Below are 19,585 nucleotides of genomic sequence, written 5' to 3' on the forward strand. Positions count from 1 at the left end.
TGAATTTACGTGCGTACATTTATTTTTCCTATAAGAAATGCTACAAAGTTTTGTTCAAACGCACTTAACATTGAAGCGAAACTTGGGGCGTACTAATACTTAATGTTAAATCAATATTAAAAGAAAACAGTGTTTCTTTCTCAAGTGCACCATATAGAGATTTAATGGGAAAGCACCGAGGCGAGATAACATTTATGGGTCTTGAGATATTGCGCACGTTGACGAAAAAAAATAACAATTAGTGCCTAAGCGCGGTTAGCTAAGACCACTTCGATGTAAATAAGTGGGAAAGACACGGGGGGTAAAACTTTGCCTTCCATCCCGCTTTTTAGCGCCTGCGCAGTAGTCTTTTTGTAACATGAGAGTGCGCAAACACGGCAAGGGATCAACCTACTTGTATGCCAATACTAAGAGTTCTCAACCCCCTTTTTTACGTCGAAATTATCTATTGGTGCATTTTCTGAAAAGGTCACTTCATTTTTTGGTGTCAGCAATAAATATTGCACCTTTGGAAATTGCGCTTATTACGTTATTTGCTTGATTTGGCTATAAATTGCACCAGCTGAACAAACAGTTGGCTTCACTGAACAAACATAGGTGTTCTGAATTATTATTTTTTAGGAGTTCACTAACGTATGGAGTACTTGTTCATTTTGAGCAGATTCTGTATTAATACAAGTTGTAATGCTGTAGTACACAATAAACTATAGTTCAATTCAATTCAATATTTCCTTGCTAAAAAGAATCAATTGTCTTCCATAATCAAATCATTTCTAATAAGGATACTTAGTTATAAGCTAGATTCATGAAATACAGCCAATAGAAGACGGTGAACGAAGTGAAAGCCAATGGAAAAAAGATCCGCGATGCCCTATCCAAAGCATTGTCTTTCTTAATGACACTTTCTGGTTTCTTGCACATTGATTCGTCAACCTTGGATTGTGCTACGCGCATCATTCTTCGTTTAAAGAATGGGATACATCTCGTGGAACTTCGTCGCTTAACGTTGAAAGTGTTAGGGGATTTTATATCCACACAATGGTCGGTCCAACCGAAATTTGATTTCTTCACAAACTGCTTCGAATCTTGACTGGTTTTCGGTTTCTGCTCAAGTAGTAGATATGTATGTATAATTTTCGAAATCACCCTTATACAATATTCAACGTACTGCATTTGGAGTTTGTCGACTCCAGGCTTGAGCCAGGGTGAATTCAATCAAGGACAGGAACACGGTTATCATGCAACCCAAGAGCCACACATCCATGGCCGTCATGTAATTCAGAGTTGGTAAAGAACCACGGGCCTGAGTGATCGAAGTTGCCAAGGTCAAAATGGAGGTCACTCCGAGGGTTACGCGTCCAGGCACGGCCGCAACGTCAATCCAAAAAGACACCATAGACAAGCACACCACCAGAAAGCTAATATTAACAGAAGATCATGTTTAAGATATTTAACTTTGGGAAAAGGATGTAGACAAACCTTGGTACGTAGATGTTAACAATACTGGCCATTAAGGACCTTATAAAAATCATATTGGCGAGAAGGACTACATTTCTAGAACCTAAAGCCAGCGTAGCCGTTTAGTAAAAGGACTATACTTTTGTCACCCTTGACAATGGCGGAATTCCAGTTCATTTTGAGCCATTAAGTCTTTGATACATTCAGACAGAACATATCTGCGAAACGGGGTAGGTATTATTAAGTAACTCTCGCCCATTGTATAACTGAAGTTGTGCAATTATCGAGGGTAAACGGTAGAATAGATCTGAATTGGTTCCGCCGGCGGCTTGGAATTCATTATTTGATGGAACTCCGGAAGCCACCGTTGAAACCAATCACAATTACGAAGAAACGCACTTTTCGTACCTTCAGGCCAAGTAGAGTTTGCATCAATAAATACAATGTCAAAGTTAAGTGGTTTAATTTTGTTTCTGAAAGTAACAGCAATGGACTTATCTTCATCCCATACAAGATCAAAAGTGCTACTAGCAGATACCACTGGTATCAAAGGAATAATTCAATGGCATAGAGAGTAAATGCCATAGTTTCAAATAATAGGTTACATTTCAAATTATTGAATGTGTTACTCCTTCTACGTCACTATCACCAGGACAGAAAAAATTATGACTTACGAGTTGTAAGCTCAAGTGAACAGTGTTGGGTATCCAAGGGATATAAATGAAAATCCATATTGCAACCTACAATTAGCATATATCTGTATGATAGAAGACATGACGTTAATCATCTTAGAAAATGCAAGTTCTTTTGCGCAAATGAAGAAAGATTTTTTAAACCTCTCTACTTGATGTAGATGAAAAGATTCACCCTCCACAACTATTCTAGTCAGGCTATTTGGTATGGTGTCCGTATATAAAGTGGAACGTTTCGCGTTTTGGAATATAACATCCGGTTTCCAAATGCAATCCCGAATGGAATTTGGAAGAACAGCCCATGATACCGTATTGACGATCACGGTAAAATTTAAATACGGGTCCAACCAAGTCAGGGTTACTAGCACTTGCAACCCAAAGTCCTGCGAATAACGCAGCGGTATTATAACACCTTGTAAAACAGCGATTCCAAGACGATGAAGAAATCTAACCATGTTTTCTTCGGAAATTTCGTACACCGAAGTAATAGCTAGTTTGACTTGAACTTTTTTAACGTCTAAACCGCGTCATTATAAAAAAAAATCAACAAGTTATTATTGCGTCTCTGAATCATTTAACGTTCTTACCGGGAATGTTGAATTCGTCATCATTTACGCATATTTTTGGTTTAATCGTTTTCCAGTCTATAGGTTTGTCCTCGAGGTCTTCGCTTTTCCTTAATTTATGATAAAAAAGGGTTGTTAAGAAGAGCACAGAATTCTGCGCGTTCAAATATGTCTCGTATTACATTTGCAGGATTCCAAATTGCAATAACAGAAGATGGGCAAGCAATAATTGTTTCATCATTTTGTAATCGAATGACAGAAATTTAGTTAACAATTCGATTCAGTTACCAACTTGAGTTCAATACAAATAATGTAGAACTAACACTCGACGCTTATAAAGATTGGAACGAAGTAAATGGTTTTGTTTACGTATTTTGCGAACCGATAAAGGCTTTCCTCGTTGGAGTTGCTTCGATGAATTCATTCGCGTGCGTTAATGGCTCTAAGAAACGCAGGTGGGCATAGTCCGTGAAATAGAACTCCAAATAGTTTAGTAGAACCAGAACCATAAGCAATATGATAACTTTAAGTATTTCACCTTCCATTGCCATCATGGATATGGATTACAGTCTCTTACGTTCCATATGGCATTTCGCTTAGATACCCATACAGCAGAGAAAAAATATAACTAGTAACCCCCCTTCCTACCCCTTTCCAACCTTCTGAGTCAGAGAGAAATTCTTATTTTTCTCTCTCTGCGCATGGGCGAAATTTAAAACGTAAAAATGTTCGTAGAGAGATAGTTAGTTTTCCCCACGTGGCCTCGCTATTCCCGCCTCGACTTACAGCGTCGTGGGTGTAACGCGTATTTGGTGTCCAGCTTTTTGGCCTAGTTAGGAATCCATTATAAGTTAGTATTTATATTAATTCTTGTTGCTATAATGCTCAATTATTTAAAGGGTTTGTTTTCTACTATGTTACGCGTGAAAATGGGAGCGTTTACACGTTGAGGGCCGTTTAAAACCATGTAACTCCTTGCTGTTTATACCTATTGGCTCAGTACGTTTCAATGAAAGGTTTGAAAAATACATTTGTTGGCGGTAATCATAAACAACCACATTCAGTGTCGCATTTATTGTTATTGCGTTACATATGGTAGACCCCATAATTAAACATTCGACGCCGAGTTTTTGATTTACCAGTTTCTGAAACGGAGTTAATCTTTTGGTCCACGATAAATTATAGGCCGTGAAATTAACCTTACGGAAATCGAGAGCTCGATAAACCCAAATATAAATATTAAACGTTTTCAGCCTATGTAGAAGGATTCATACGATTTATGCATAATTTATCCTCCATGGCTATAACTCAACAATAACCTTTGTACAATTTTCCCTTATGATAAAAATAAAGTGAACGGTATAACGTACACTAACGCAAACAACTATTTTACCATATGCTGCTTCGAAATTCAATACATTTACACTCGAGCTAAAACCGTTTGTTGCTCGTAGTGTAAACGGAAGTCGCACTTCGTACCCGCATTTCGACTAGCTTGCAGATTATACTGAAAACATCGTAACGCTGCAAAAATGCCTGATCTACGAAACAAAGTGTCCATCATAACTGGTGCGGCGTCGGGTATTGGACGCGCAACCGCAGTCCATTTCGCTTCCTTGGGGTCCTTCGTGTCCTTGATAGATCTTAATGGTGATAACCTGGAAAAAACTCGGGAAATGTGTTTGAGTCAAGGTTTAACCGCTGACCAAGTCTTAACCGTAACTGGTGACCTGACTGAAGCCGACGTCCAACATTTGCTAATCAAGAGTACAATGGATCATTTCGGAAAATTAGATATCTTGGTTAACTGCGCTGGAATAGGTAAAACAAATCAATACGCCTCTTCAACAACTATGGAGGATTTTGATATCGTTATGAATGTCAACTTGAAGGCTGGTTGGACGTTGATTCAACTTTGCGTTCCATATCTGAAGGTAGGTTAAGTTTAAGTTTGTTTCATTAAAGAAAACCAAGCTGAAATTGGAAGCGTATCTATATGTAGAAGTAAGAGTCTAGACCGACTGACCACGTCAAACCGCTTTATAATGCATACAATAGCACTAAGGTTACCATAAGCGAGTATTCTTCTTTAAGTACCCATCATTAGGTTTTTGGTGGAACTTCTGCTGAACCCTTCATTTACGTCAGCGCCTAAGACTCTCAAGTATGAGGTTTATAAACCATAAAAATGCTATATCTATATTTTTAGGAAAGCCATGGTACCATCGTTAATGTGTCCAGTATGGTTGCTGAAATCCCTTTTCAAGGTTCCGTACCGTATTGCATCAGCAAGTCATCTATGGACCAATTGACCCGTTGCGCCGCTATGGAGTTGGCCCCTTTCCAAATCAGGGTCAATTCTGTCAACCCGGGATTCGTTGACACTAACTTATTACGGAATAGCCAAAAAATTGACGAGATAGAGCACGAAGCCCAGATGAAAATATATGCTAACAAAATCCTGTTGAAGAGATTAGCCCAACCGGTAGAAATCGCCAAGACCATCGCTTTCTTGGCTTCGGATGAATCGTCTTACATGACTGGTGTTAATTTGCTCGTGGACGGTGGATATATCCTTGGTTTAGGTTGTTAATAATAAGTAAATAAAAACCTCAATAAAGTTGAACATTACTAATGTAACTTGCGTCTAGTTTCTTTCAAATTATTAGGGATAGATGTAATTTTAGAAGTAGGAATGGAGAACAGAGTAATATGGGCGTGCGTCAAAGTCCCGGACCCCCTTCCACGGGACGAAAAGGGGTTTGAAAGAAGAGGCGGGAGGGTCATAGCGACAGAGGTAAAAAGAAATTTCGAATTTTTCGCCGTCCCCGTCAGCAACGTCATCAAAACGTAGCTTAAGTGAGACAATAAGATGATTTAAACTTTTCGTTACGTGTTGGAGCGAGGGGCTCTATACTGTGTGGTCTATGACTCGGACTGAAGTAAATACTAACCGTTCCGTTCTCCATTCCTACTTCTAAAATTGCATCCATCCCTGATATTATAAATATGCTATGTTTTAATAACTAACGCGATATATTTCTATCTTCTGAAAGTTACGTGCCTGTCTGTTACTAATTGACATAACTGCATTCAAGATTAATTAACACAAAAACACTACGTAATAATGACAATCACGGTGGGTGGCGGAGTTAACTCTTATTTTCACCAACACAAATTGTTATTTGCCAATCAAAACTAGCTTTCATAGAAGCATGTCCAATTCTATCAACCCCGGACCTGTTGACACCAAATGACCACACAAAAATGCCTATCACAAATGTTATGTTACCTGAACTTTTCCTTCAACAACGGCGCAACAAAAACATTTTTACCATTCATTGCCTTGAAGTTGAATACATTTACGTTCCAACTCCACAAATTAAACCTACACGTTGCTCGTACTCTAAACGGTACAGGCACTTCATAATAAATCCCACGAACAAAACAAAAGTACAACAAGTGTTAGACTCTCTATCCACCAGCTTAAATTTTTTAATCAAAACCGTTGTTAAAATGGTGAGTTTAAAGAGGAAAGTGTCCATCATAACTGGTGCGGCGTCGGGTATTGGACGCGCGACTGCTGTCCACTTCGCTTCTTTGGGGTCCTTCGTGTCCTTGGTAGATCTTGATGGTGATAACCTGGAAAAAACTAGGGAAATGTGTTTGAATGAAGGTTTAACCACTGACCAAGTCTTAACCGTAACTGGTGACCTGACAGAAGCCAATGTCCAGCACTTGCTAATTAAGGGTACAATGGATCACTTCGGAAAATTGGATACCTTGATTAACTGCGCCGGAATAGCTAGACCAAAGCAATACGCCTGTTCGGCAACAATGGAGGATTTTGATGTCGTTATGAATGTCAATTTGAAGGCTGGTTGGACCTTGATTCAACTTTGCGTTCCATATCTCAAGGTAATATTTTGTTATTGTTAATAAAACTGAAATGTACCTAGAAGTAAACGTCCAGGCAGACTGACCAAACCAAAACGCTATAAATATGAAGGTAGACCTGCAATATAGACCACTCAATGGTCAATATTCAGGGCGGAAGTTGAGGTAACAAAGTAGGTCATACATTCTTTCTGCTCAACCCTATGTAGTTATTTCTAGCAACTTTCAAGTTCAATAAAACTACGCTAAATTAGGCCATCGTAGATCTACAATGACCAGGGGTTCGCCACCGTCTCCAAGAACCCAACCACCAAACTACTTCTAATGAACCTTTCCTAGAATGCTACCGAAATGAACCATGCATAAAATTTGGTGAAACAAGAAAATAAGCATGTTCTGAATAAACATCTAAACTAACAAACACGTAGAATCACTTTCTGAAATATAAATAGGATAGGCAGATTGCACAGGCGTGCGCAGGGTTTTCAGTAAGGTCGGGCCGCCTAGTTAATTTTGCGCCCCTACCCCCTAACAAAAATGTTCTTAAGAATTCCAAAGGCCATTCTTTGGAACCCTATGGAGCCCTTGGGATCATTTCCTAAAGGAACAATTCCCAAAGACTTTCTTTGGAATTTCCTAAAGAAGTCTTGAGACAAATGTCCAAAGAATGTCTTGAGATTATTTTCCAAAGAAATTCTTTTGGAATTCTAGAGATAAATTTCCAAAGAAGGTATAAGGTTTATTTTCCAAAGAAACTCATTAGGAATTCTAAAGATTAATTTCCAAAGAAGGTATAACGAATATTTTCCAAAGAAATTCTTTAGGAATTCTAGAGGTAAATTTCCAAAGAATGTATAAGGTTTATTTTCCAAAGAAACTCTTTAGGAATTCTAGAGATTAATTTCCAAAGAAGGTTTAACGAATATTTTCCAAAGAAACTCTTTAGGAATTCTAGAGGTAAATTTCCAAAGAAGGTTTAACGAATATTTTCCAAAGAAATTCTTTAGGAATTCTAGAGGTAAATTTCCAAAGAATGTATAAGGTTTATTTTCCAAAGAAACTCTTTAGGAATTCTAGAGATTAATTTCCAAAGAAGGTCTTGGGTTTGTTTTAAAAGAAATTCTTTAGAAACTCTTGAGATCAATCTCCAAAGAACATCTAGGGAATATTTGCCAACGAAATTCTTCAAGAATACTTGAGATCAATTTCCAAAGAACGTATGTGGAATATTTTTCAACGAAATTCTTAAAGAATTCTTGAGATAAATTTCCAAAGAAAGTCTAGGGTTAATTTCCCAAAGAAATTCGATAGGAATTATTGAGATAAATTTCCAAAAAACGTCTATGGAATATTTTCCAACGAAATTCTTAAGGAAATCTTGAGATAAATTTCCAAAGAAGGTCAGGGGTTAATTTTCCAATGAAATTCGTTTAGAATTCTAGAGATGAATTTCAAAGGACCAGCAGATATATTAGCAATTATGCTTTACATATAATTATCTCAAAATATTTTACCCAAAATTGTTTTGCTTAAGTTTTCCTGCATAGGCATTGACTTGATAGCTAAATAATTAAAAACGTTTCACAAAGGCTTGTCCCGTAGCTAAGGCTCAGCAATTGCTGAAATGGTTTATCATATTTACCTATTTTCGTTTTTTTTTCCTTTAATAATTCGTGAGGTGTTTATGCAAAGGATAAATTAAATTAAAAGTAAAATACACGTAATTAAAATCGTGTTGTTTAGATTTACATGCAGGGAGTATAAGCTGGCAGTCGAAACTTTCGCTTTTGAAAAGTAAAATTAACCTTAAATTAATTCTTTTGTGACATGTTTTATCTTTATTTCGAGCGTAATTAGAGTCCCAAATAAATATTTTTTAAAAAATATTGTAGATAAAATTAGGTTAAACGCGTTTCTGGTACTCAAAAAACTCTCAGTGAAAATACATTATTAAACTTAACAACTACATATGTATCTACTGCTTGGCCATTGAAGCCTCCAAAACCCCCTTAGTAACCCATACAATTGCACAAGATTAAAACTTTCTGCCGTTTACGGATGTTTTTAAGTCGATTATATGTCTGACTTTATAAGCAGTTTCGCACTGCATGCGGGAACTGCCCGTGCTATAAGAAGTGTTGTTCAGCATATTAGAACTGCACTCCCTGCATTGGGATATGGTTCTGCATGTGAGAACTATCCTCGTTTCTAGAGGGCTAGATTAATTTACCCCATAATCTTCCCTATATTTCCCGAGAAAATTCCAAAGATATTTCCCAAGAAAATTCAAACGTTATTTCCCAAGGAAATTCCAAAGTTATTTCCCAAGGAAATTCCAAAGATAATTCCCAAGAAAATTCCAAAGATAATTCCAAAGATATTTCCCAAGAAAATTCCAAAGTTATTTCCCAAGAAAATTCCAAAGTTATTTCCCAAGAAAATTCCAAAGTTATTTCCCAAGAAAATTCCAAAGCATTTTCCAAAGAAAAAGAAACCAATATTCCCCAATTTCCCTAAGAACTCCTTAAGGATTTCTAAAGAAATTTCCCAAGGAATTTTCTAAAGAGTTCTAAAGAAGATTTTTGTAAGGGTTAACACCCGAGACTATACGAGAGAACACAAAATTTTCCCGTCCCCCGTCTGACCATCGCATTTCTCATAGTGGCTCTGTTATTCACATTTCCGTTCCCTTTCGGCGTTTCGCTGATGTTCCTGCAGTCTGCAGAACTAATACCCAAATTTTGCGTCCTTATTTTTCCGGCTTTTGCGCCCCCTTGAAACATTTCATGTCGGGCCAGGGCCCACCCTGCCCGACCCGTGCGCACGCCTGTGCCAGATTGTAGGCCATTTGGTTTCAGTTTCGCCCTCTAAATGTCATGTATGATGGTTATAAATCAAACATTTGTCAAAACTAATTTTAGGAAAGCCATGGTACCATCGTCAATGTGTCCAGTATGGTTTCTGAACAGCCCATAGAAGCTTCAGTACCGTATTGCATCAGCAAGGCGTCTATGGACCAATTGACCCGTTGCGCCGCGATGGAGTTGGCCCCTTTCCAAATCCGGATCAATTCTGTCAACCCGGGACCCGTTGACACTAACATAATACGGAATAGCCAAGTCCTTGACGAGAAAGAGCATGAAGCCTTGATGAAAATATGGGCTGACAAAACCCTGTTGAAGAGATTAGCCCAACCGGTTGAAATCGCCAAGACCATCGCTTTCTTGGCTTCGGATGAATCTTCTTACATGACTGGTGTCAATTTGCTCGTGGACGGTGGATACATCCTAGGTCAAGGTTGTTAATAATAAGCAAATGAAAACCTCAATAAAGTTAAACATTACTAAAGTAACTGGCGCCTGGTCTTCTTTTTCAAACCCGAAAGTTTTAAATACCAAATGCGGGATACGTATTTGAATCTTCTTCAAGTTATTTGTCTCTGAATTTCCTAATCTTCCCATTACACTTCTGTTGATAATATATATTAGTATTACCAACGTATAATTTAAGGGACTCATATTTACGGAAATAATTTTGCCACCTGCTGTTATGAAACCGAGTTGTTTACCAGTCGCTTTCTGTGTTAAATTTCTATACTTCCTGTTTCACAAATTGTCCAATGTTTCCGGATATCCGCTGACCCGAATTTAAGCGTGCGAACACGGAAACAAACACACCAAACTGAAACTCTAAATGGGAAATTCCCCCTACATACACTCGACTCGCATTTGAACGTGTCGTTTTTCTAGTTTACAGGCAAAAAAATGCCTAATCTAAAAAACAAAGTGTGCATCATAACCGGTGCAGCGTCCGGTATTGGTCAAGCCACAGCCGTCCATTTTGCATCATTAGGAGCATTCGTGTCCCTCGTGGACCTAGATGGAGATAATCTAAAGAAAACTCGTCAAATGTGTATAGACCAAGGCTTAGAAGATAAACAAGTCTTAATGGTAATTGGAAATCTGATTAAAGCAGACGATCAAGAGAGAGTCGTTCAAGAAACAGTGGATCACTTCGGGAAATTAGATATCTTGGTCAACTGTGCTGGATTATTTCGAAGTGATCAATACGCCAGTACAAGCACGATGGAAGAAGTTGATTTCATGATGGATATAATATTCAAATCTGGTTTGCGTCTGATTCAACTTTGTTTGCCTCATTTGAAGTTGACCAAAGGCGCTATCGTCAACGTGTCCAGTTTAGCGTCTAAGTTGGCGGCTTACCAATGTTTGCCTTACTCCGTGGCCAAATGCAGCGTTGACCAAATGACACGTTGCGCGGCGAAAGAATTCGCTGAATTTAAAATTAGGGTTAATTCTGTCAACCCCGGAGTAGTTGAAACCAACATATACAGAAATATGCCCAACTTTGATCCTGCCAATTTCGAAAATTTAAAGGAACAGTGTCAGAGGACAACTCCTTTAGGCAGAATTGGTCAAGCGGATGACATCGCGAAGGGCATCGCTTTCTTGGCATCCGATGACGCATCTTTCATAACTGGAATTAATCTGCTTATCGACGGAGGAAGTTTATTGAACTTTGTATAAGGCGTTAATGAAAAGCAGAAGTTTATTTATAATGAAGCACTAATGAATAATAGTTTACCTCCACTTCTATGCGTTACTACCTAAACATTAAATTACCTTTTTGCTAAAAATATTAGGTTTGTAACAAAGAATATATAAAATAAAATTCTTTCGGGACAGAAATTTGTTAATTCTGTTTAATTAAACGGTAAACCAAATCAAACTAAATGAATTTTACTATTAATCGGAATGGTATCTGATTAACGAGAATTAAGTGTAGGCAAAAGGTAGAAATAACCCGGGAACATCATAAAATAAATTTGGTTATGCTAATCCCAGTCAATAAAGAGCAACAGCGTAATCTGCCCGGGGCCATCTTGTTGAAAATATTTTAGTGGAAGATTTTGATGACGTACGGTGAAAATCCAACCTGATAACTGTCAGTCAACTTATTATTTAACAAAAACTATAGGTTCCATAGAAGCGACTCCTGGTGTGACAATAGGTATAAACACAAAAAATAAATATGATTTTGGAGTTCTTCCATGAAACCCCAAGCCCAAATTGATTGAGGAGTAAGCCTACTTCAGAAAAGAGAAATAATGTTGCTAGAGATTTGAGGAATACAAAGTTAACAAGACTAATTTCCCTTTCTACTTTGTTGCTTTACAAAATTGCATTAACCAGTCGTAAATTCTGTTGACTTTCTAACCATTGTCTAGTCTCATCAATTAACGTTGTTAAAGTCACGCAACTATAACCCTTGGTAAACGTATACAATTTGGTGTAAGGGTACACGCTGCCTACGAAAAACGTACAGGAACTGTGCCCTTTCAGACAAAGTTGCTCACAAAAATTATATACTTTTATCTACCTGTGGATTATGACGTGTTATTCACACATGCCTGACATATATATAATATATATAACTGCGCCGTAAAGTGTACGTTTTAAGATGTTATATAAGAATATAATATTTTAATACTTACGCAAAAAAGGTTATGTTATTGCAATCTGTTATTCCTTACCACGCAAATTCATAAGATATGTTCCATAAGTTTTTCACTGGTTATTGAGAGGTCACAGATTCTCGTAAAGCGATGCCTGGTGTCTGGTCATTGACCAGTGGTCAAGCGCTGTCAAAGGCTTAGTAATGCAGACTAAATAGGAAGATGGACTGCAAAATTAAATGAGTGTAGGACTTCAATCCTCCCTTATCGTTCACGAACTAGCTCGAGCTGTAAAGACTGGAGATAAAATTTTCTTTGGCTATAAATGCTAGAAACGATAATTAATAATTCTATCCCTTTAAGTTTGGGATATCTAAATTTATAAAATTAATTTTGAATAAAGATATTAATTTGAGTCAACGGATTTTCTTTTAATTATTCCGTTTGAATTCCGAGTTTCTTCGCGATTTTCTCGTTTACAATTTATTTAAACCAAAAATTTGGAATTTGAAGCAAATCATCGTGGTTAAAATATCTATCAATTTGGAAGAATATGTACTGTACTACTTTTGTTATTTAAAAAATATCGCGGACTAATACATCGTGTTCAGTAACAAAGGTGTGACAGTGTACTATATGTACACCGACAATGCTGTTACAGACCCTTTTCAAAAGGTGGAGGGGCCAGAGTGTCGTCTGCTTGATATAATAGGTTGAAGAGAAGACTAACTATCCGTCTTCCGTACTATATTTAGATCCAAAGACGTTAGATGGGGCTTCAAAGTTACCAGTCCAACAAACACCTTTTGTTTGAAGCCACATCTATTGTCTTTGGATAACAACTTCACAAGATGGTCAAACACCCCCGTGTTTTGAAAAAGGTCTATTATTGATGAACATACCGATACTAGTCTAGGCTGGAAACTAATAAAGATCGGGCATGTAAGCCTTGTCAGTAAAACCCATAAAAGTCCGTCCGTAGAACGCTTTCCAGGACCATGGGACGGGACTTTATAAGCATGCTAATATGACAGAAACATGAAAGAACAATTAATAATACAGCCCAATTTTATCTTCTAACGTTCTCATGAGTTAACATGAGTTGATGTATTTTAAAGTAAATGCTAATTAACATAAAGGGATGAGTACTAATAAAATAAAATCTAATTAATGCACTTTACATTAAAATAAATGCAACATAGGACTTATAACCTTTACACCTTTTTTTTTTGCTTTTCTTGCAAGGTTAGTGGACGAAAAAAATACGCTATTGAAAATAAAGTTTCACAAAATTCAATATATAGATGGCGTCACTACATTATTCTCTACGATTCGTCCTTGAATGGATTCATGTATAATGACACATTAATCCTTGGTTAAAAATTCATTGAACAGAAGCTGCCGTTTGAGTTTTTTTTTTTGCGCGCGCGTTTCCACTACGCCTGCGATGAACGTCACAACACGTGTAAATTTCCCGCCTCTTTTTCCCGCGAAAAAGCGGTATATTTACTCAGGAAGGTATGTTTCTATCGACCTTTATCGAGTTCCGGACGTTATTGTAAATTTATTAATTGGTTAGAGAGATTTAATTCCCTGGTTGGTTAATTGCACCATAAGTAACAATTTTTTTCTAATAACAATAAGTGTGAAACTACAATGAAATAAGTAGCGCATTTCGCGTTGAAAGCATATAAATAGGGCATGTGCAAATACTTGTAACCCGTATAGAGTAATTTCTTTCCCATATATGGGAACGTCATAACCCTCTATCTCTTACCTTAGTGATATCCCCCTTCCGGGGTCAAAATTAAATGTAGGAGGAAAAAATCGTCTGCTACGGGAAGCATTTAGCCAGGAGATAATGTATTTTTGTAAGTAACAAGGGTTATCCAGGTTTAGTATACATAAAGGTATCTTAGCGGCATCTATAGAGACCTTTCAGTGGGATGAATACTACGTCAGACCCTCCAAAGTCTTATCTCGGTTTTGGCAGGGAGAGAGGGAGATGCCGCGTGAATAGCGCGAGGTGTCTCTCTTTTGGGTGGGGAAGTAAATTTCCCAGCCAGCGGGGGTAGTATCGACCGGGCCACCGCGAGCTCTACTGCGCAAAATCCAAAGTTTTTATCTCATATAGCGACTATTCGTGATGTCACTTCGCGCATGCTCAATGATCCACCGAATGACCCAAGGTAGAGAGAGAGAGAACATAATATTTCATACCCCCGTTTTCAACCCCTTCCCGCTAGATACGAGTTCTGTTAGCATTAGACGGCTTCTCCCTCTCTCCCTGGTTTTGGCAGCCATATTGGTGGGTTTCAGCTTTCCTCCTGCATTTAACCCACCAATATGGTCGTGTAAATTATCTCACAATTCATAGCTCCTCCCACAACTGAAGGCTCTCTCGATTAAAGGTAATAAGGTAATCCAGCCTAAATGATACTCACTTAAAGCTAATTTCGGCATCTGTGGCGCTTCTAACATGCTGGTTAAATGCAGGAACCAATCAGAACTCGTCCATGCAGGAGGGCGGAGCTAAAACTAGCCTTTGCTAAGCTTAGAGTATCCTTATGAGCATTTAGTGACAAAGTTTAAACTAAATCATTATGAAAAACGAAATTCAGTCCAACCTATTGTTATTAGGTTACTTATGGTTGATATAATTGTAGCGGCGGCCATTTTGAATTGATAATACCCTGCATTCCTAGCTAGAAGCGCTGTAAAACTTGCAAAGTTTCATATATGTATATAAATATTATGTACATTTTTTTCTTTGCTCTGATTTCTGGTATATATAGTTTAGTTAATTCAGTCTCAGTTCTGTTCTGTTCTTACTCGTTTTAAGTAAATTTCAAGAAGAGGAAAAACCAGCACACAACACGCACGCGCAAGTCCGTATTAAGTTTCTTTAGTTTAATTGAGGTTCCGGCTACCTCTTTCGTTTTCGATCACCAGCCGAAAACTGTCGGCCACCGTAACGTTTCGAAAGATCCGTTACAAATTCACTTTTCAATATTTTCAAGCATCTGAAATTAAATTTTAATATTAAAGGTTATCCTAATTAAGTTAATTATGATGTTAAAACAATTATTTTAACATCCTAGTTAAGTTAATTATGATGTTAAAACAATTATTTGAACATCCTAATTAAGTTAATTATGATGTTAAAACAATTATTTGAACATCATAATTAAGTTAATTATGATGTTAAAACAATTATTTGAACATCCTAATTAAGTTAATTATGATGTTAAAACAATTATTTGAACATCCTAATTAAGTTAATTATGATGTTAAAACAATTATTTGAACATCCTAATTAAGTTAATTATGATGTTAAAACAATTATTTGAACATCCTAATTAAGTTAATTATGATGTTAAAACAATTATTTGAACATCCTAATTAAGTTAATTATGATGTTAAAACAGTAATTTAATGAAGTAATTACTTTCTGTATTGGTAACTGGAACGAAATTTGGCTATGTCAAAACTAGGAGCGTGTGGCATGTGGACAGCGAATCCATTGGGTAACACGATAAATTCGTAACTGAAATGAAACAAGTTACATTTAATAATTACGTAGTTAATCAACTGATTAATTAATATCGGAAGGGGATAATAGAAGAAGGATGACACTCTGTATCATCATAATACTTTAGTTATGTAACATGAATGATTCTTCCCGGGCTCATGGCACCATTTTTGTTTGCTCTCCCTCTCATTAAACTTCAACTGTTTGGTACTAAATGCTCAGCAATCAACACATAAACCTTGATTGTCTTGACGTGGCTGGGACAAAAACACACAGGCGCATAAGCCTTGTCAAATAGTTAAGCAGAGCTAATAGAGTAATGATGAGTAGGGAACTATTTATCGCGTATGTGATTCGGTTTAGTAACCTTGCTATAATAAATGTTAATTCTGATGTTGGGAAGAATCATGTTACAATTACCCCACCCGCTTTGTGATTGGTACACTTCTCTCGAAGAGAATGAAGTATTATATTAGAAAAAATATGTAAATACCCTTGAGCATAAAGTTCCATTATGTGCGACACTTTATTCCATCCGAATCCGACAAATCTCGTGTCGTATTCGGGAACATCACGACGCACGACAATGTAGGGTTCGAAGTCGGGTTCCCACTGCACTCGGTATGGTGTGGTCGCGGTTCGCCACTTGGCGTAATTGGTGGGGGCGTGACCGCGAGTCCACACGTGATACCGAAAGGTGAAGAGCGTCCCCATATCCAACATGGATAAAAGATCCGCTTTCGATTTAGGAAAGTTCAAACGATATCGCTGCGTTTCGAACGCCGGAACTATCAGAGCCTGAATGGACAATCAAATGCTCGGTTTGTAACGATGTCGCAATTAAGCAGGGACAGTTACTCACCTTCTTGGAATCGACTAGGCCAAGGGTCCCGAAGGACTTCTTGAGGTACTCGTAGAGACCGAACATGGGAAGAAAGTCAATGTCGGTTAGGAACACAAAGGGAGTGGTCACCTGTTGCAGAGCTACGTTCCGTAAGAGGTTCACGGGATAAAATGGCTGCAAAGACAATTACATTTTCTCATTTTCAAGTACTTAAAAGTGTCGTCTATGATCGCTAAGCCTAACAAATGCTAATAAGAATACGTTATTAAGCTTACCCCTTCTCGATAGACAATATGGTAGCCAACATTTTTTCTGCTTTGCAGGATTTCTGAATTTAGTGTGAAACTAAGAAATTGTTGGACTTCGGAATCCGACATGTAAAGAGCCAAACTAATGGGACCTTCCCAATGCTTGCACAAGGATTCCACCATCTGCAGTCTGTCCATAGAGAGCTGAGCGACTAGGGTCACGTCATTACCATCTGGAGTCTATCACATAATCATGACATATCTTTAAAAAAACCACTTCCAAATGATGAAGGATTCACTTACGGGTTCATAGTCGTACTCAATGTAGTATAAATGAGTTCTATGTTGAACCACTCTGGAGCGACGGAATTCGTAGCATGGATCGTCTTCATCCGTTACTTTCAACTAATTACAAGAGCTAGTTTTACTAATTTGGACTTAGGCATAGCATAAATTTATATGTTCTATTGGAATGGCCGTTTCGCATAGATCCTAGTTCAATGATGAAACGCGTAATGTGTGTGTACAATAATCTTAAAGCTCTTTATTGGCTGATAAGTTAAAAATACAGGGAGGAGATAACACCAAGGTTACTAAGCTCCATATAGAGTCTTTATATCTTGGCGTCACGTGGTGCCAATGACGTATTTCAAATAATTTGGCCTACTTTACAGTTCCTTTTAACTAACCTTGTCAGAGCCCGAAGTTTCGTACTAAATAACCCATAATTAATGAGTACTTACGGCTTCCTGGAGATGCGAAGACTTGGTGTTATTGCAACCAATCAGTTCTCGTCGTAAAAGATTTCCGTCATACTCCAAAAACGTCAAGTAAAGATTACGGAAGAATTCTACGTGTTTGTTGCTCACTTTCAACTTTTTTGGTGAATTCCAATGAATAACCTTTCAAATGTTTCAAGACAAAAAATTGGAATAAAATGGAGTCGTGTGTTACACAAACGTTTTCTAACTCTTACTTTTAAATCTTGAACTTCGGTGTAACAAAGCTGTAATATAAACAAAAGAACGTATTTCACGACCTATTTGCCTTTCATAATATCAGTGGGGGATAATAGAATAAGGAAGACACTCTGTATGTTCTTAATACTTTAGTTATGTAACATGATTCTTCCCGGGCTCATGGCACCATTTTGTTTGCTCTTCCGCTCATCAAACTTCAGATGGGCATCGCACCGTGCAAGGGTCAATTCTATAACTAATCAAATGGTACTAAATCCTCAGCAATCATCCCACAAACCTCGATTGTCTTGACGTGGAGTGACAAAAACACACAAGCGCATGTGCCTCGGCAAATAGTTTAACGCTAATATAGTAATGATGAGTAGGGAACTATTTATCGCGTATGTGATTCGCTTTAGTAACCTTGCTATAATAAATGTTAATTCTGATGTTGGGAAGAACCATGTTACAATTACAGTCCCCGCTTTGAGCTTGGTACACTTCTCTCGAAGAGAAGACGTATAATATACTTCTGATAATATTTAATTAATTAAAAGGGTTTGACGTACTTCGCTGAGAGTATTATCGCTAAGTTGTACGTTCCATTGGCACGGTAATTTGTATATCAAATAGGGATGTTGTTTGAGAACGGCGTTAAAGATATCCTGATCCGCCAAGGATGTGAATAACATGCTTAAGAGTTCCTTCTCAGCTGTCATCCGCCACATTTGCATCCAAGTCAGACTGTGAAGGCGACGCAAATACAGCAAAATCACGCCAGTATTGAAACCACGACCCTATTATAATATAAACATACTCTATTATTATACACTAATTTAATTATATAAATAATTAAATAATTAAATTTCATTATAATCAAATTGTACCAGTGCAGGCCAAGGTCGATGTTTCTTCCATAACTTCCCTAAATACCAATCACTCTGATTTTCCACAAGTCCAATCACCTGCAAAAATAATTTGGTAATTTAACAATTAAGAATACCGAATTTCTTTATCTACAACCAGGGATAGATTTAATTTTATTAGTAGGAATGGAGAACGGGTAGTATTTCTTCAGTCCGACTCAAAGCCCCTCCCTCAACACGTAACGAAAAGTTTAACTTATCTTATTGGCTAGCTTAAACTACGTTTTGATGACGATGCTGACGGGGACGGTGAAAAATACGCAATTCCTTTTTACCTCTATCGCTATGACCCCGCCTCTTCTTTCATACCCCTCCGTCCCGTGGAAGGGGGTCCGGGACTTCGACGCGCGCCCACATTACTCTGTTCTCCATTCCTACTTCTAAAGTTAAATTCATCCCTGTCTATACGAATGTTCACTATCTTTTCGCGTGAATTCATTAAATACAACTGTACTCTTAAACTTAATAATTAGAGAAACAATTTGCGTAAAATTTCATTACAAAAGAGAAACCGAGTTACGAATTATAAACTTCCACGACACGTCGCGCTAATTAATTTAAAGCTCTGAACTTTTACTTTTGAAAAGCAACCAAAAATCGGTGGAGCGCAAAAATCTAGGCCACACTCATTTCCGCTAACTTTGAAAATTAATAGCGTCTGTCTTTCGGGAGTGTTGTTAACAAAAGATAGTCTAAACTCGTGGGGTCGAAAACGTTCCGAAATTTTCAACATCAACATTTCAAAGAGAAAATGTTCGAGCACAATTTAGTAGGCCTACTTCAATCTCAAAACTTAAGCTTCAACAGCCGTTTAGGCACACGAATATGTAGTGTTGACTCGTGTAGGAATGAAAATAGTGTTGAAAATGTGAGACATAGACTTAACACAATCTTTGGTGAATTTAAGATCCAGGCCCAAAATTTGTATTAAATGGTTTCCGTCAAAAGCTAGTTACATAGACAACTGTCCGACACCCGCTATATTAA

The 19,585-nt window shown here is 37.5% G+C and overlaps 4 protein-coding genes across 5 annotated transcripts in view; 2 read left to right on the forward strand and 2 right to left on the reverse strand.

The window, feature by feature from the left end:
- LOC149678240 (glutamate-gated chloride channel-like) lies at positions 1–4,004 on the reverse strand. Of its 2 annotated transcripts, none has more exons than XM_089836250.1 (9): positions 2,899–4,004; positions 2,738–2,826; positions 2,603–2,667; positions 2,295–2,533; positions 2,133–2,215; positions 1,867–1,998; positions 1,480–1,561; positions 1,169–1,418; positions 1–1,104 (listed from the first exon to the last, which is right to left on the reverse strand). In XM_089836250.1, exons 1-9 carry the CDS (start codon positions 2,955–2,957, stop codon positions 787–789), a joined length of 1,317 nt encoding a protein of 438 aa, XP_089692376.1. In that variant the 5' UTR covers positions 2,958–4,004; the 3' UTR covers positions 1–786. The 2 variants fall into 2 exon arrangements, with proteins under 2 accessions (XP_089692376.1, XP_089692375.1); XM_089836249.1 differs by having other exon boundaries at positions 1,858–1,998.
- A 105-nt stretch (positions 4,005–4,109) lies between these two features.
- Positions 4,110–5,309, forward strand: LOC149678241 (uncharacterized). The gene is made up of 2 exons (XM_089836251.1): positions 4,110–4,650; positions 4,926–5,309. Exons 1-2 carry the CDS (start codon positions 4,249–4,251, stop codon positions 5,307–5,309), a joined length of 786 nt encoding a protein of 261 aa, XP_089692377.1. The 5' UTR covers positions 4,110–4,248.
- A 674-nt stretch (positions 5,310–5,983) lies between these two features.
- Positions 5,984–9,965, forward strand: LOC149678242 (uncharacterized). The gene is made up of 2 exons (XM_089837017.1): positions 5,984–6,634; positions 9,535–9,965. The coding sequence occupies exons 1-2, from the start codon at positions 5,984–5,986 to the stop codon at positions 9,916–9,918; spliced, it is 1,035 nt and encodes a 344-aa protein (XP_089693143.1). The 3' UTR covers positions 9,919–9,965.
- A 2,530-nt stretch (positions 9,966–12,495) lies between these two features.
- The window catches only part of LOC149678243 (xylosyl- and glucuronyltransferase LARGE2s-like), a 126,011-nt gene continuing 118,921 nt past the window's right edge, over positions 12,496–19,585 (reverse strand). The window contains exons 11-20 of the mRNA XM_089836252.1: positions 18,560–18,637; positions 18,242–18,469; positions 17,690–17,719; positions 17,457–17,615; positions 17,017–17,118; positions 16,741–16,953; positions 16,484–16,639; positions 16,115–16,419; positions 15,538–15,636; positions 12,496–15,112 (exon numbers count right to left, since the gene is read on the reverse strand). Coding sequence (XP_089692378.1) covers positions 15,016–15,112; positions 15,538–15,636; positions 16,115–16,419; positions 16,484–16,639; positions 16,741–16,953; positions 17,017–17,118; positions 17,457–17,615; positions 17,690–17,719; positions 18,242–18,469; positions 18,560–18,637 — 1,467 coding nt within the window. The 3' untranslated portion in view covers positions 12,496–15,015. The remainder of the gene's footprint in view (positions 15,113–15,537; positions 15,637–16,114; positions 16,420–16,483; positions 16,640–16,740; positions 16,954–17,016; positions 17,119–17,456; positions 17,616–17,689; positions 17,720–18,241; positions 18,470–18,559; positions 18,638–19,585) is intronic.

Source organism: Phalangium opilio, unplaced genomic scaffold (genome assembly GCF_054372755.1).
Source record: "Phalangium opilio isolate 3A_F unplaced genomic scaffold, DU_Popi_V2 ptg000042l_1, whole genome shotgun sequence".
Lineage (NCBI taxonomy): Eukaryota > Metazoa > Arthropoda > Arachnida > Opiliones > Phalangiidae > Phalangium > Phalangium opilio.